This window comes from Artemia franciscana, chromosome 21, assembly GCF_032884065.1.
Source record: "Artemia franciscana chromosome 21, ASM3288406v1, whole genome shotgun sequence".
Lineage (NCBI taxonomy): Eukaryota > Metazoa > Arthropoda > Branchiopoda > Anostraca > Artemiidae > Artemia > Artemia franciscana.
The window spans coordinates 21739036-21756705 of NC_088883.1; the positions used below are offsets into that span (position 1 = coordinate 21739036).

Sequence of the window (17670 nt, forward strand, 5' to 3'; positions counted from 1 at the left end):
TATAAACTACAAAAAAAAACTAAAAAGAAAAAAAAACTAATAAGAAAACTAAAAAAATTAAAAAAACTAAAAAAGAAAGAAAAACTAAAAAAGGAAAAAAACTGAAAAATAAAGGAGAAAAAGAAAACTAAAAAAAAAAATTAAAATTAAAATAAAAAAAGTAAAAAAGGTAAAAACTAAAAAAAAAAACTAAAATGAAAAAAGAAAAAAAAACTAAAAAAGCTAAAAAAAGGTAAAAACAAAGAAAAATAAAAACAAAAAAAGGAAAAAACAAAAAATTATTTCATCTTATACCAATTCAAAAATGAAAGTATATACAGACCGGGACACCGGGATACAAATGACGACCGGGACACCGGGACACAGGGAATATAAATGACGGGGCCGGGACACTCAAAGAGGAATTACAGACTGGGACACAGGGACACAAGTGACGACCAGGACACAGGGAATATAACTTTTATATATCTATCTTCTATATATACATATCCATCTATCTATATAAAAACTAGCTGTTGGGGTGGCGCTGCATGCGGAGGGCCCCCCAAGCCCCCCCCCCCCCGCACGTAAGTCGTTACGCACCATTGTAGTTGTGTCCCTGTGTCCCACCTGTGAATATAGAAATATATATAAAATATATATATATATATATATATATATATATATATATATATATATATATATATATATATATATATATATATATATATATATATATATATATATATATATATATATATATATATATATATATTTAACTACGTAAAACTTGCGAATATACAACATTCTTGGCTATCCCATTGTCTGTGCATATAAATAGATTGTCAGGTTTACCGACTCTTGAACATGCAACATATAATTGTCCATGGGAAAAACAATCTGTATTCAGATCTATACCTCATTATTCTAATGATTGCCCTTGAGCTTTGTTAATGGAGATTGCTAATCGAACATTCCCTGTGTCCCCGTTGTCATTTATATATCCCCCTGTTCCCCCCGGCGTGTATATAAATAAATATCTTTTAGCCGTACTTTTCTCCGTTTTTCACTCTGATTTCTGATTCGTTCAACTCGTTGTTGTATGTATTTTAACTGCATATTTTTTTTATCTTCATTTATGTTTGACTTGTTCTTATCCTTCCTGTCGATTTTCTTCGAATTGGATGTTAGTTTTGTTCTTCACTTTTGTTTTTGACTCAGTGAAATTTTCATCGACGTAAGTATTCTGACTGTATATTTCTTTGTTCTTCATTTTCGTTTAATTTTACTTTAGACTTTTTTTCCCATGCCTTTACTTTAGCAGCTTGTATTGGTCAGATATTGCCAGATCGGATTGTTTTTGTCACGTTTGATGACCCAGGTACTTCATTTGTCCTCTAGTTATTATAATTACTCTCTTTACTTGCTCTACTTACTCTAGGCATTATGAAACTACTTAAAACGGCTTTTGTAAATAGACTAATTACAGTTGGTACTTTATAATTAGCTATTTTCCTTTTGTAATGTCGTATGTGTCACAGATATAAGAAAAACATGTTTACTCTTGAGGGAGAGGGAGAAATGATATAATTTATTCTATTGAAATAATCTCATAAATATGACAATCATATGATTTTTCTTGTCAATCATTGGTTTCTTGTGTAATTTTGCCGGCATCATATACAGTAAAAGCGGACTACCAGGGCAAATATGATCTATGCCTGCTTTTCAAACATATTCATAAATATGACGTCCCTTGCATGAATCTGTTTTTTCAAAAACTAAGCCTCTTAACGAATTTACTCAAACTTCCGACCTATATAATTGATTTTCCGGGATACAAATTTACCTGAAAAGAAATACGAAGCCGTTTTCTAGGAAAAAAATAAATACATATAGATGAAGCCTGAAGTTTCAAAATCTCTCCTTAAGCTGAGGAGATTACAATTTGAATTTTCACCATTATGCTAAAGTCTGCAGTGAGCTGTTAGAAGAAATAGTAGAAAGAGCTGGAAGTCCAGGAGAGGACGGGTCCCATATAGTCAGAACAGTTCTAATTGTTGTTAGTTTTCACGCTACTCTTTAATTTAACAGAATATATTTTTTAGTTAATTGTCGATTGTGAGCGGGTCAATCCAGTAAAATTGTTTTGTAAGAGTTTTAATTTCATCATAATTTCAGACCTGATGAAGCTTGATATTACGTTGAAAACACTGAATCTTTGACGACAAAAATGGACTTGGAGCATCAATCGTAATTCTTAAGGAATCATACTTACATTGAGATATGCTGGGTACTTCTTAATGTGCCTGACTATTGTCTCTTAGTAGCGACGCATCCTTATTTCTTGCTCAGAATGAATTATTTAAGAAGTTGGAAAAAAATTGCGTAAATAGTTAATTGGAATAACTTTTTCAAATTCATATACGACTTACATCAGTACTATGCTTTAGATAAAAATAAAAATTTCATGGCAAGAACGGTATCCTTAGCAATTATATGTTAAAACATGTTAAACGCTATATCTGTTTGACAAAAATATATTTCACCTCACAGTTCCACCAACTGAGAGGACTGGGCTTGAGGGACGAAGCTAAACACTTAAGGAACCAAGTAAGAACGCTAACCCTATATTGTACTTTTGGTTTTGCTCATATCCCCGGATGTGTGATGAAAATTCAACTTACCTCAAAATAAAAGACAGTGGCAGATTTTCAAAGAAACCAGAGGGTTTCTTCAATTTCTTGAAGCAATAAAGGTACGCTAATATTGCAATAGCAATTACAGATGCAGTTGGTACCACTATGACTACAGGTAGAAGCCATGGCTTGCATCTGACATCTATGCAGGGAATTTGGGTACTGTCTGTAATACAATTAGAGGTTTTTGAAATTGAGATTATTATGGTGTTCATATCAAAATAGATGACACTGATTATTTTTTACTTGTAAAAAATAGTCCAAATTGTTTAATAGACAATGATTATTATATATAAATAAAAGTTCAGTAAGGAAAGACATCAAAATCTGTGTGTATTTTGGTCACGCGCACAGTGGCCGTCTTCAGAAGATAAACTAATATAATACAAATAAAATATCAATATTTATGTAAAACCAAAGATTAATGACATACAGTTTTGAGCTCTTATTTTCTCCACAGCAGTTACAGATACAAATCATTCTGGTTTTGTAGATTCTGGGTCATTGACTATTTTTATGTGAAAGTTCATTATCAGGTCACTTATCTCGTTTCTCTCAATTTTTTCTCCCTAAAAAATAATGACTCGTACTTACCTGATACTGCAACCTCACAAGTAGTTTTTATATGAAATAAAGTATTAACTAAAAAAGAAAGGGAACAACAACACAAACTAAAAATGAGTAAAGAAAAAATGAAGAAGAAAATAGATAATAGCAAAACAAATAACAAGAAAAATAAAAACAAATCCCTGAAGTGCCCCGAATAAAAAATAATGAACTTTCCCGACAAAGTCGTGTTTTAAACTCCACATTAGAAGAAAAACAAATTCAATATGTTGTAAATTTTGAACGTATTAAGATAAGGGAAAGAAAATCGTATGGAAAGCAAAGTAGAAAACGAGAAAAAAAAACTTTTTTGGATTGCCATTTCCCACATAACTTCTTAACAAAATAACTGCAGCATCAGTGATTCTTCATACACTTAATCACACCGTGTCATAGACACTTGAATGCAAGTACACGTGTATATTAAGCCCGCAACCTGAACGCACAGATGCATCTCCATGCTTTCATACATAACCAAATAAAGACATACAAGTTTATACTTACTATTGGCATCCAATGTTGTGTAATCAAATGTAGTATTTGTGAAATACACTGTAGTAGCTGTTTTGGGCGTCGTTTCAGTGGAAGGTTCTCTTAATGGTTGAGACCAAACAATAGTTGAAAAATTACCCTATAAAATGAAAAATTGAAAATATAAAATAGCACTATAGCCAACACAATATTTTGCTTTGTTCCTGGGGACTTCCTTAATCTAAAAACTAGTTGTTAGAGTGTTAAGCCGTTCAAAGAAAAACATTTTTGGCACACATTTGGCCCTTTTTTAGGGAAAAATGTTGAATTGTCGCTCTCTTCTTTCGTATATCCGGGGTCATATAACTTTAAGACATAAGTGTATAAGCTCAGAGCTGATTAGAAAAAAATTCTTTTTTGTCGATTCAAAATTAGTAAGGCCATTTCCCAGACTAATTTAATTCAATACGTGGTTTCACTGGTCGAAGGCAGTGTCACTAAACGCAGTGTCAAATTGATTAGAGCCTAGAAGTGTTTTAGTCTATTTTTAAACCCCATAGAATTCCTCCCCCTCCCTCCTATTTCAGAAAATTTTTGATCTTCTTATTCCTAAAAATTTATTTTAAAAGTTACCACAGTTACCTTGTAGATCGATCAGAAAATCTTCATTTTTTAGGATCGTTTTCAAGGAGAACAAAATTTTCTGTTCAACTGTTTATTTGAACTAGCAAACCCCCTCGACCAAAAAAAAACTATTTCAAATGGATTTTCTGTAGAGTGCAGGTCTTGATGTCTTGATTCTCGAGCTTTGGCTGGGAATGCAATGCATGGTACTTTTTCACTGGTACATGAGGTGGGACAATGCACGGACGCTTAACCCATCCTCAGATATTTGAAGGCTCATTACGACAGACTCCTATTTAGGGTTGTCTTTAGGCAGCTCTTCAAAAAACAAGAGACTGCTACTCTCCTACTTTCAGCCAAACTCTCAAAATCCAGCAATGAAGTAGGTGTTCTTTTGAAAATTGTCTCCTAATTCTTCAATTGACTACAAGTTTGCCTGCACTTATCTGGCAAAGAATCTGATTGAAGTACTTTCTTGATGATTCAGTTATTCATCCTCTCAAAACATGGCCAAGTGTACGAAGTGTTTCCTGTTCAACAATCACTTTGGAGGGCTTGGTGTTACGGAAGCGGTGGCAAACATCATCATTTGAGGCTCTATTGAAGCAACAGACACCTAATATTTTACGCAAACAATGGTGCACAGAGGTGTCAACACCGTGAAAATTAATCACCATCAATGGCCAAGTCTCAACCGCATAGATGAGAGCAGATCTAGCCGCTGATTCCTAGAGAGAACTTTCTTTCATCTTGGTGATCACCCACCGGTTTCAAAAAGGTTGACGGAGTTATGAAAAGATGGTTCAGACTTTTTTTTATTATGTTCTGCACATCAAGATAACACCCTCCATGAAAGTATTTTATTCAGCTAAGATAGATGGGGGTCTCAGTTTTTTTAATGATTTTTCCATACGCAAAAGCTGATAATAATTTATGAATTTGTAGTTTATTAGGATTTCAATACTTACATATCTCTCTGAGTTTTTTTCCATGAAAACTTTGTCATGTTTGACAAATATTTTTCATTTGACCTCCCTGATGTTGTCTGTTGTCAGGATCATGATGTTGATGTTGTCAGGATCGTACAGGCTTGCAAAATAAGACGTCTCGACATATGGTACCTTTGGTTCGGCACAAATTATGGTCGAGAAGTCTGAGGAGGTTTTTTGATGGTCGAGGATAGCTCTTCAGTTTAGCCATAGTTCCTTCGTTGTCAAACACCTTTGGTCCTCAGTTTTATCAATTATCACCGAAGATTGTCCTTTTTGGCCAACCGTCTGGGGCTACACGGAAAGCATGTCGTCCTTGTCTGGGTTGGGAGGATGTCATAAATAGGGATTTATTTAATTCCCATTTCCCAGGAAATGGGAACTTCCTGGGAGGGTGTAAAGAGGCAGGCTTTAAATAGATTAGGTTGGAGGAGGAGCGTGCGTAGCTGTGTTGGCCTCAGGCGGCTTGGTGCCACAGTGAGTTAGTAGTAGTAGTAGTAGTAGTAGTAGTAGTAGCAGTAGTAGTAGTAGTAGTAGTAGTAGTTATCCTTATATGGTATACCAAAAAAATACATTAAAGTGATTTGTGCTACGTACGAGAATAATACTGCTGCGGTTGAGGTAGGAGATGGGGTTATCAACTGGTTTTGTATTAAATCAGGAGTTAAGCAGGGTTGTGTTCTATTCCCCTTTATATGGATCATTTTGACGGAATTTGTCTTAAGGAGCACAGGAAAGGCAATTGGAGACCACGGAATCAAATGAGGAGGAAAAACGCTCCTGGACTTAGATTATGCTGATGATTTAAGCATATTAGATTATATTGTGAGCAAAATGAGTGAATTATTAGAGGTTTTGCGAGTTCAGGGTGCTAGAATAGGCCTGAAAATAAATATGAAGAAGACTAAGTCACTAAGGCTAGGAATAAGTGAAGATGAAAAGGTGACGTTGGGTAACGAAAAAATTGATCGGATTGGCAGCTTCACTTACCTTGGTAGTATTATTAGTAAAGACGGTGGAAGCAGTGAAGATGTTAAAAGTAGAATAGCTAAGGCTCAGTTTGTTTTCTCACAGTTAAAAAAGTTTGGAAGAATAGAAAGATAAGTCTGCAAACCAAGATTAAAAATATTGGAAGCTACATTGATGACAGTGGTTAAATATGGCTCTGAAGCATGGGCGCTCCGAAAAGCAGATGAAAATTTACTAGATGTTTTCCAGAGAAATTGCCTACGGTTTGTTCTGGGTACCCAGCTGACTGACCGTTTTTCAAGCAGTAGGCTGTACGAAAAATGTGGTTCAATCCTGCTTTCTAGGGCTATAATGAAAAAAAGGTTAAGATGGCTAGGTCACGCTCTACAGATGAAGGATGACAGATTGCCGAAGATTGTCCTTTTTCACCAACCATCTGAGGCTACATGGAAAGCAGGTCGTCTTTGTCTGGTTTGGCAGGATGTCATAAATAAAATTTAAAGGAAATGGGAACTTCCTGGGAGGGTGTAAAGAGGGAGGCCATGAATATATTAGGTTGGAGGAGGAGCGTGTCTAGCTGTGTTGGCCTCAGGTGGCTTGGTTCTGCACTGAGTTATTAGTAGTAGTAGTAGAATAGTTGATGGTTATCACTTTTGTCTTGAAGACATGATCAATCATGTTTTGTGAGCCGTTAACTGTAGTTTGAAACAAACCAAAAACGTTTGCAAAATCCAAGTCTATCAAGGATTGAGCAAAAACCATCCGTTTGACCATAGGTAGCTCCACTGTTGTTTGTCAGGGAATCATTCAGTATACAGTCTATTGCGCAGTTAAATAATATGAGCGATAAATAAGTATTGTTACCCAGATTGTGAGCATCCACGTATCTGCTTTGGAAAGTGTCAACGAGGTCCTGTTGCGCTCCATCTTCACCCAAAATCCTCCATAGTTGTCATAGTCTTACATAGTCGAAAGCAGCAGTAAACTCAATGAAAGCGATGAGCACTGGTAGGTAAAGCCTCTTTTACTGTTGCTGGATGAGCTGGATCGTGAGCATCTGCTCTGGACAGCATCTCATTGGTCTAAGGCCTGACTGTTCAGGACGAACTAGCTTGTCAAGTACATCTGTAAATCTTTTCAAGAGAATGACACAAAATATTTTAATTTCATCGCAAAGATTTCGTAGCACCTCAATGGTCTTAAGCCTGCCTGTTCAGGACAAATTAGTTTGTAACGTACTTCTTTGAATCTTTTCACGAGAATGACGCAAAAGGTTTTTATTGCAAGGTTACTTAAGGATATGCCCTTAGAATTTCAGAAAACAGTCCTGTTCCCGTTTTTGTAGACTAGAACAAGGACTAATACTTTCCAATCTTTCGGGAAAGCATTTCCCGAAGAATCCGTTCAAAAAAGTCCATTCATCTGTTCAGAGACTCTTTCGGGAGACCTGTCTCAAAAAGCTGGTTAAGCGATTTAATAGGGTTGGCGAACATTTAAGAAAGAATTCTATCCTATCCCGGTACATTCTTACTGTTTATGTACTTAAGCACTTTTAGAACTTCTATGATGCTCGGTGGGTGCAAATTTATTTTAAAATACTCCGAACCAGTACCAAAGAAAAGAGGCAGATCACATGATCCCTTTGACGGGGTTCAGTAGTTCAGAGAAGTGTCTTTGTCGGCGTTCCAATTGCCCTTCTTTGGATCGGATGATTTCCCCGCACATATCTCTTAACGTAACAGCTGTTAAAGGGGCTTTTTCAGTTGTTCCTTTTAGCCATTCAAGCATTTACTTTTCCTTTTACGATATTTGGACAGAAGCTCGAACTCATGGGCAATGGTCAGATTCAATTTCTTGCGTTCAAAGAGAGCGGGAGCAGCAAATAGATTTTTGTACCTGGCTAGGTGAAGAAGCTTTATATCCATCAATACATCTGTCACCAAAAGTGTTGCACTCAATTACTGTGGCTGCAGCAGTTTCTGCTCTACCAAGTTGAGCGTTCCAATCTTCGGAAATGGAGAGTATGTCTCGCCTCGCCTCACATGCCTTTTGGAGGTCGTAGTAGAAAAAATTCTTGACTGTGTTGCTGCTGCTTTCTTATTAGAGTATACACGGTGATGAGTATTATATGGCTTTTACGGCCTCAGAGGCTAATTGTCGCAATACGAGATGAAACTGGCTTTCAGCCCACCACAAAGTTTGTAGCCGGAGCATCAAGAAAGAATCCGACTCCATGTTGGCCATAGCCGTCAGTCGGAATCAAGTTATAGAATTGGAATGAAGAAGTATTGTTGACGGTGAGCTCTATTGATAGAAACTCATTCATTCGTGTTTCATATATACAGCAATTGTTCATACTATGTTCGAGGAGTTTCCCTGCAAGGATTAGCTACACAGATTCAAGCATGCAGCTTTGCAAATATCCAGATGCTTAGTTTTTCTGGTGACTTTCAGACTTTTCAGACTAGGCCCCCCCCCTTTCTCCCAATCTGGCAACGATTGCCATAAAACTGAGATTTTGCAACTGATCTTTACAATATCTAATAATTTTTCATGGGATTTTTTTTACCAAGGGTTTTCCGGACCCTTGGCACCCTGACTGGATGCAACTGGAAGCAACCCTTTGCAGAGGCTTTTGTCCATAAAAACGGGCCCTAATTGCACTCCTATAGAGGATCCTCCAACGATGATGTTCTGCTACACCATACAATTTAACCCATTGATTGGAGATGTTTTGTAAGATAAGACAATATTTATATCAACAAAATGGCTATCACAAGCCCAAAAGAGCCGAATTTGCCCTTCATTGTTAGCGGAAAATCATAAAATTGCAATCAATAAAAAGTCAAATGTTAAAAACTCGTAAAAGTTAAAACATGGAAAACAAATAAAAAAAAAAGTCTAGCTAGCATGAATTACAAAGTTCGTAATTGCAAAATAAACACTAAAACTATAAGATAAAAGTGGAGTGAGAAAGGGGGAGGGGTTATTGATTTAAAATTTTTACTATGTGAGGGATGAACGTTCTTCTATATCTTCCAGTGGAAACTCTTATTGGGGCAAGAAGGGGAATTTTTCTTGAAACAGAAAGTGGGGGCGCAGGGGGGGGGGAGTAAATGTTTATTAGGAAAAAGAAAAGTAGTACAAGGGTTATCCACGGGATTGTGGGTAAAATGCAAGGAAATTTGTGCTCTGCTTGTCTTAAGGGTGACTATATTTATACTTTACCTCATTATTTACTATATAATCTTACTATATAAGGCACTTTACCCTCATTGAACATAATTCTTAGGCGCCTTTTTTGAACTGCCTCTTTTCTGTCCGATAATTCATTGGAAATGCCTGGATGCCAAACAGGACAAGCATATTCGAGGGTAGGAAGTACAAAAGAGAGAAAAATCCTCAAACAATGGGATTTAGGTCATCTAAATTTATTGGGGAGTTTGAGGAGAGAAAACGCCGTATTTGTCCGTTTTAAAAAATCATTAACGTGGCAATCTCATTTTAAGTCGCTTGAGATAGTAACACCCAGTAAGTTCATAGTATTATTAGACATTTCAGGGGGGACAGGACAGCAGAAGGAAGGGGAAGTTCTTAGGAAACTAATTGTTAAAATTGTTGACTTTAGAGGGTTGACTTTCATATCACTAGCAATTGTTTCATCTGATATTGATTCCAAGATGTCCACTGGGATACTTTTTGGATTTTTTGCTGAGAAAGGTAAATCTTCAAACAATTTCTGTCTATCCAGAAAATCAACACCAAGACTGTTTATCATGGTAAAAAACTAAATTGAGCCCAAGAGGGTTCTTTGGGGCACACCATTACAAATTGGGATGGGATCAGCGTCTACATTCAGGTATTTGACAACTTGCTGTTCCATTAGAAAGGAAGGAAGAAATTAAATCGTCAACGAATTTCCATCTATGCAGGAAATCGACACCAAGACAGTTTATCATGGTAAAAAATAAAATTAGGCCTAAGAGGTTTTTCTGTGGCACACCAAAATAAATTGGGAGGGGATCGGAGTATACATTCAGGTATTTGATGACTTGCGTTCTATTAGAAAGGAAGGACGAAACTATGTTTGTTATTTAGGGGCAACTAGGAAGTCATTGGTTAGTTGTTTTTTTTACTAATGGGGTTAATTAAATCAAGAGCTTTTTTGTAAGTCAACTGCAATAATATTGAGCCATGTATTAGGTTTTTCAAGTTTGTTACTTATAGTGTGGTGAACAAGATAGCGTGTGGTAGAAGTAGAGTGCAAATTTCCGAATCACCTTTGGCTAACATTTGGGATTATTTTTATTTTCAACCAATCAGCTAAAAGGCTTTCATATAACTTGAAAAAAAACCGGAGTAAGAAGAATGGGCCGGAGACCAGAAAAATCTTGTTTGCTATCCTTCGTTTTTACGGGAGTAATAAAACCGAATTTCCAACAATCGGGGAGCTTACCAGGAGAGGTAACTTCATTAAAGAAAATACAGAAAAAGGTTCTGAAAGAATGTCTGCAAAGACTTTAATTAGGATAATTGGAGACAGGTGCTACACTTTTTAATGTTTTTGATTTTTGCCTCAACATCTGAGGGCAAAATAATAGGGAAATTGGGAGAGTGTAGATCATAAGCAGTATTAATAAAGATGGGTGGGACGCCTTGAACTATGGAGGAAATTAATTTATTCTGATCATTGACTGTAACAAGGGGCTCTTCTTGTACATGGAAGTCTATATTATTATATGTTTTTCTACGAGTTTTGTTTATTCTTTTGTACCATTGTTTTGGCTTAGTAGAAAAAAAAATCCTTGACTTTACATTTGTAATATGCAGAAGCAGACTTACGTATTTCTTTTTTTATACGTGTAAGCAGTGAGTTAGCTTCAGATGTTTTACCATTCTGGAAAAGATTAATTTTAAGCCTAATTAGTTTCATTAACTGCCTAGTAATGTAAGATTTGTCATTAGAACACGATTTATATTTGTTTTTAATCAGATTTTGTAAGTAAGACACTATAGCATTAATGTCATAAAAAGTGCAAGATTAACTCGATATGAGGAGAAGCCAGAGCTTATTATTCCCCTTAAGAGCTGGCTAGTTTTCATTTGTAATCGAAGATCCAAACTCGAAAAGGCCTTCATTGGAAATTCGACGATAAGAGAATTGGATAAGAGAAACTATATGATCAAAGTTGGAAAGAGGCTTCAAAATAAACAAAAATGGTAGCTTTTTTCTAGAGGGAGCAAAGGAACAGGTAAGCCATAGAAAGTGTGCATATTCATACAAATCAGATCAAGAGTAGTATTTCCTTTGGTTGTTGGTATTTTTACTATTTGTTTTAAATTGAAGGAACTACGAAGGGAATTCAACTTTAGGTCTTCGGCATCACCTATTAGGAAAATACGGGCGTTTGGGAGTTTGCAGAAAAGAAAGTCGGCACGACTAGGCAGTTGCTGGAAAAATCACTGTCTCTGTGCAGCGTTTTGATTCGGGGAAAAATAAAACCAGCAGAAAATAATCAAATTAAAAGGGCGAGGTAAAACTTTGGGTCGCATACCAAATGATTTCACCATAATCTGAAAGGTGGGAGTATAAATTAATATAGGGAAGAGGCAGTTACCAACAAATAATAATATCCCGCCTCACTTTTTACCTAGGGAGTGGCCATGAGGATAAGTTCTTATGAATTGGGAGTAGTTATTGATTTTCATAAGATCAGTGTTCTGAGCCTGGACCTCTGTTACAGCAATTACATCAGTTTTGTGTAATTGGGAGAGGGCCTCTAGTATGGTCAATTTGTCGAAATTCAGGCTTTCAGTATTCATAACAAGGAACTTAGCAAAAATAAAACGGTTACTAAAGCAAGCAGTTGTTTGTTTGCTAATCGTAGGAGCCAAAAGGGAGTAAGAGGAGCGTGGGTCTAGGGAAAGAGAGCACTTTTTTCAACGGGGATATTGCTAGCTTGGCTGGGAATTGCACTGAAATGGAGATGATCTATTGAACGGCTGTTACCTGGTAATTGCCATGGTCGGAATGGTCAAGAAAATTGCTGGTTTGCAGCAGAGTAGGGAGGCTATATAGCAGCATACTGTAAGGGGGAAACAGGGCTTCTTTATAATGGGAAGGGGAGGAGGTAACCGAAGGTAAGGGAGGGGAGTTCGTAATCGGGAGGGATTTTTTAAATGTTGAGCTGTGTTCGATGAACTTCGATGAGAGACTTTTGCTTGGGTTCGGTGCACTAAAAAAGGACGGCGGAAGGGAGATGAGTGGCTCATACAATTTTTTTTATTTGGACAGGTACACTGGAACAGGACCCAAGGGAGGAAACTTAACCTCAGCTACTGGTGATGCATGAGCAAAACTATAAAATTTGTCAATGCAACTAGAACACCTGAAATAAAATTACAACAAATATGCAAAACTTGCACTGCTTAAGAAATTTACAGCGATTATGATTAAAATTCTTACATATCACATTTTTTTTCTGGAGCTTGGTTGAAGCACGAATGTTTTCTGGTTTATTAGCAGAAAAAGCAGTCTTATCATCCAGGTTATTCGCTTTGCTAATGTTGCTTGAAGCACGCAATGACCTAAACTTGCTTGGAGAACGATCGTGTCTAGAAATACAGTCATCTCCTATTTTGCATGAACCAGTCAAAATCATATTTGCACATTTACGTATGTGACACCAAGAGACTTTATTATTCGTAATGTTATTCACTTCACTTTCTTATAAACACTGATTAGTAGAAATATAATTGTCCAGAGGTGATATAAATTCAGAGGGATTAGTCAACTCATGAATAATCAATCAATATTTAGTATTTTCAACCTGAGAGATCCGGTTACTAACATTATTTTCTAGATTTTTGACTTCTACTTGATTGGTGTAATTATTTTTTGGATTTGTCTTAGTCTTGCTGAGTAGAAAGAAAGTTGTTTCTTAGTTCCAACAATGCAAACTCTGGTTTGAGGTGGTCAGGTTTCATAAAGCAAATTTCAGTTTGACACCCAATATCTCTAACAAGGGGATTCTGATGCGTTGATTCATCGCTTGGAATACTGGAGAAAGGTTTGGTCTGGACTGATGCCTCACGTGAGCAGGGGTACAAGTTACTAGGGGTAGTAAAAAGAATAGAAGAAGGGCCAAAAAAAGAGTAGTGTTGCCCACTGTCTGACTGGAGGCTTCCAGAGGGGATAATGCATCTTCATGACGGAGGAAATGGGGATCTTCTTCTGTGACAGGAAGGGCAACGGTGATTCGTTATTAAACTATTTGAGGATAGTAAGTATCCTAGCTCTTGAATTTGGAGAACAGGGGGTACGAGGGAAAGGTAGAACAGGTGAACTCGAACAATTTACCTGTAAGATTGAAGTATTCTTTGAGGAGCAATCAGGACAAAATCATCTATCAGTTTCATTAGTTGCATCAATTTTTGCAAATATCGAGGTGTTCACAGGCCAGATACTAGATGTGAACTCCAAAACTCCGTGTATGTCAGGGGATATTTCCATACACCGGTGAGCCTTCTGATTGAACATTCTGAGGGCCATCTTCCTCCTCCACTGTAATTACGTCCACCGGATGAGGGTGCCTCAGTTTTCATTATGGACCCCCCAGTGACTAAGCCTGCCCTTGGCGTTCACATAATAATGGTAGATGGTAATAAGCTTACCATATTACCATCCAGTAATGAATGGTAATTATCATCCAGTTACCTTATTACCTAGTAACTTTATCTGCGCCTTCAATGTGCAGACCTTGGTATACACCCTACATATCTGTAGGTCGTTCAACTGTCCACCACCAGGGGACGCACTAAGTGGTCTGGGAGAGGCCTCCACTGAGATAAGTAGTACTTAGTAGCACTGTGTATTTCGACCAAAACGAGTCCCATTGAGTCTTTTCTTAGCAGGGGTCCTCCCCCGGGCCACTCAGCACGTCCCCAGGTGGTGGATAGGGGAACGTTCTACAGATATGTAGGATACCTTCGCAGGAGGTGCGGACCAAGGGGGGACCTAGTTCCTGGGGGTCCATAATTGAAACTGGGACACCCTCGCCCGGGGTTCAGAAATACAGGCGGAGGAGGAGGAAGACCCTCTGATTTACACCATGCAGGGCTCACCGGCGTTTGGACATGTCCCGGTGGTTACACACCTTCCCCCAGCAATGGGAAAAACTGCTCGGCGTCGCAGACCACCGAACGGGAGCATCCCTTCCTAGAGGGACAACTGTGAAGGGCAGACGATCCAGCTTCATGGACAATGCCTCTGCTAATGTTAGAGAGGAGTGGCTTACTGCTACCCCGACAAATTAGCCAAGAAACTCCTTCTCTTAAACACAAATTATGAAAATGGCGAATAAGAAAGTAAGAACTCGTGCTACCGCGTCCGGGGTAACTGACGGTAAGAGACCAAGAATTGCAAATTACGACAATGAAAATGATGATAATGATGAGAATGTTGATAATGATGATAATGTTGATAATGATGAGAATGAAAATGATTTTGTTACCGCGTCCGGGGTAACCGACGATCATTTATCCGATCTGACGACTCTCCAGTCGGAGAAGACTTCGTTTATCCTAACCCCAAAAACAAATCTCTCACTAGGAACGCTAAACGTACGCACATTATCCAAACCAGGAAAAAGGGAACTAGTCCTAAACGAGAAGAACCGTTACCGCTGGGACATTGTTGGACTTTCTGAGACTCACCTTCCCTCCACAGGAACAGAAAGAACAAACAACATCACGCTCATCACGTCTGGAAGAAGTGATGGAGTTCACCACCAAGGTGTCGGTTTCCTACTCTTTAAGCAAGCCAAACAGTCTCTTCTTGCCATCCATCCTGTCTCTGAACATATTATCACCATTCGTCTGAAAGGAACCATTGCCAACATGACCATAATCCAAGTTACGCCCCAGACTCGTCCCGGAATGACCAAGAAGCTGAAGAATTCTACAGCCAACTCCAACACACCGTTGACACGGCTCCCAGGAAAGATGTTCTGTTCGTGATTGGCGACTTAAACGCCATTATCGGACACTCAAATGATGGACTTGAAGACGTCATGGGCAAGTTCGGACATGGGCGGCAAAACCACAGGGGTGAAATGCTCATTGACTTTTGTCGGGATAACGAATTTTTCATAACCAACACCATGTTCCGTCATAGAGAACGAAGGAAAGTTACTTGGAGATCCCCTGACGGCCGCACTGCAAACATGATTGACTACATACTTGTCGGCAAGCGATGGAAATCATCAGTACTGACTACAGTCTCCATAGCCGGTGGCAACTTCGACTCGGACCACGTTCTAGTCATGTCTGAGCTCCGTTTGCGTATTCGGAAGCCCCAACAGCTTAAGAAAAGCTTACCAAGATATCGTGTCGACCTGCTGAAAAACATAGAAACAAGGAACAGGTATAGAACAACACTCTCAAACAAGTTGTCAAGAATCCAACCCATGGAAGCTCCAACAGCAGAAGAAACTGACCGATTGGTCGACGAAAGCTTATCCATCATCAGAGTAACTGCTAGTAAAATCCTGGGAATTCGGACCCATTCAGATAAGCCGTGGATCACACCCGAAACTATTGATCTATGTGTGCAGAAGCGCGTCCATGCTAACAAGTTAGATCGACAACGCAAGGACGAGTACAAGAGGCTGAAGCGCCTAGTAGAAAAGAAAATCCGGCAAGCTCTACGACACTACGTCAATGATAAATGTTGTGAGTGTGAAGAAGCCTTTCAAAAACGTAATAGCCACTTCATATACAAGAAAGTCCGTGAACTGTCAAAAAAGAAGTCATCGGCCGCTCCTACACTGTTAGATAAAAACGGGCTCCAAATCACGGACTCCGAGGCAAGACGAAAACGTTGGAAGGATCACTTCAGAAAAAAACTGAACCCCACAATAACGCCCGACCCGAAAATCTTACTATCTTTCCCACTACCGCAGTACCCAGTAGACCCAAGCCCTCCCCCACTAAGAGATGAAGTACTCTCAGCAATAAAATCTCTTAAAATTAATAAAGCCCCAGGCCCGGATGGTATTCAGTCAGAACTAATAAAAGCAGGCCCAGAAGAACTGGTCGATATCTAACACAAAGTCATAACAAGTGTCTGGGAAACGGGCCACTTGGCCAGATCTTGGGCGAAAACCACCATCGTCCCCCCTTTTTAAAAAGGAGGAAAAGGGCGACTGTAACAACTACAGACCAATAAGTTTAACTAGCCAATCGGCAAAAATTCTTACAAAAATACTCCTTGACCGTATGAAATCTCTGACAAACCATATCTTAGGGGAATACCAAGCAGGCTTTCGAAAAGACCTCTCCACCATAGACCAGATTTTCTCCACTCGGCAAATGATGGAGAAGTATATCGAGTTCGCGAAAGAGCTGCTACTACTCTTCATTGATTTCAAGCAGGCTTTTGACTTGATATGGCGAGGTGGATTATGGCACATCCTGCTTCACAATGGAGTCCCTGAAAACATAGTAATCCTGGTAAGAGACATGCATTCACATTTCGTCAGCCAAGTCCAAACGCCCGAGGGATTGACAGAAGGGTTTCTGACATCGGCGAGCGTTCTTCAAGGTTGTCTCTTGTCATCCCACCTCTTTAGACTATTCCTCAAAGCAGCGCTATCATTTGCCGAGACCGTTGAAATTGGAGGGAAGCTTATCGATAAATTGGTATACGCAGATGATATCGAAGAATTCAACAGTCAAGAGCATCTACTCCAAGCTGACACCGACGAACTAGTGTCGGCAACCGAGGCCTTTGGGATGGTCGTTAACACAGCCAAAACCAAGGTTATGCGGGTGTCTGGAGACCCGACTCTAAGAAACGTGCAGCTAACAATAAAAGGAGAGCCAGTAGAAAATGTTCACTCCTTCGTCTACCTAGGGAGCCTCCTAACTTCTGATAACGACTGCTCGAGATCGATCAAATGAAGACTTGGCCGGGCAGGCACCAGGTTCAAGAACCTCTTGTCAATCAGGAACAACAAGACTCTGTCAACTCCTCTGAAGGTGCGACTCTTCAACTCCCTTATAATCCCAATTGCTTTATACTCAAGCGAAACTCGGTCAATAAAGGCTGACGATGAGCGAAGAATCTCCGCATTTGAAACTAAATGCCTTAGACGCATTGCAGGGATCACCTACATTGACCGAGTCTCAAATGAAAACCTCCGAAAACTACTCCGTTGTTCCCGCACTATCATGGACCGGGTCAGAAACAAGCAACTCTGCTGGCTTGGCCATATCCAGCGAATGTCGGCCAACCAGCTCCCAAAACTCACATTCGAAGGACAGGTTCACGG

At 38.8% G+C, this 17670-nt stretch overlaps 1 protein-coding gene across 1 annotated transcript in view; it reads right to left on the reverse strand.

Annotated features, from left to right (window-relative positions):
* Positions 1–2629: 2629 nt before the first annotated feature.
* LOC136040850 (calcium-activated chloride channel regulator 2-like) overlaps positions 2630–17670 on the reverse strand; it is a 132242-nt gene continuing 117201 nt past the window's right edge. The window contains exons 13-14 of the mRNA XM_065725222.1: positions 3789–3915; positions 2630–2844 (exon numbers count right to left, since the gene is read on the reverse strand). Coding sequence (XP_065581294.1) covers positions 2663–2844; positions 3789–3915 — 309 coding nt within the window. The 3' untranslated portion in view covers positions 2630–2662. The remainder of the gene's footprint in view (positions 2845–3788; positions 3916–17670) is intronic.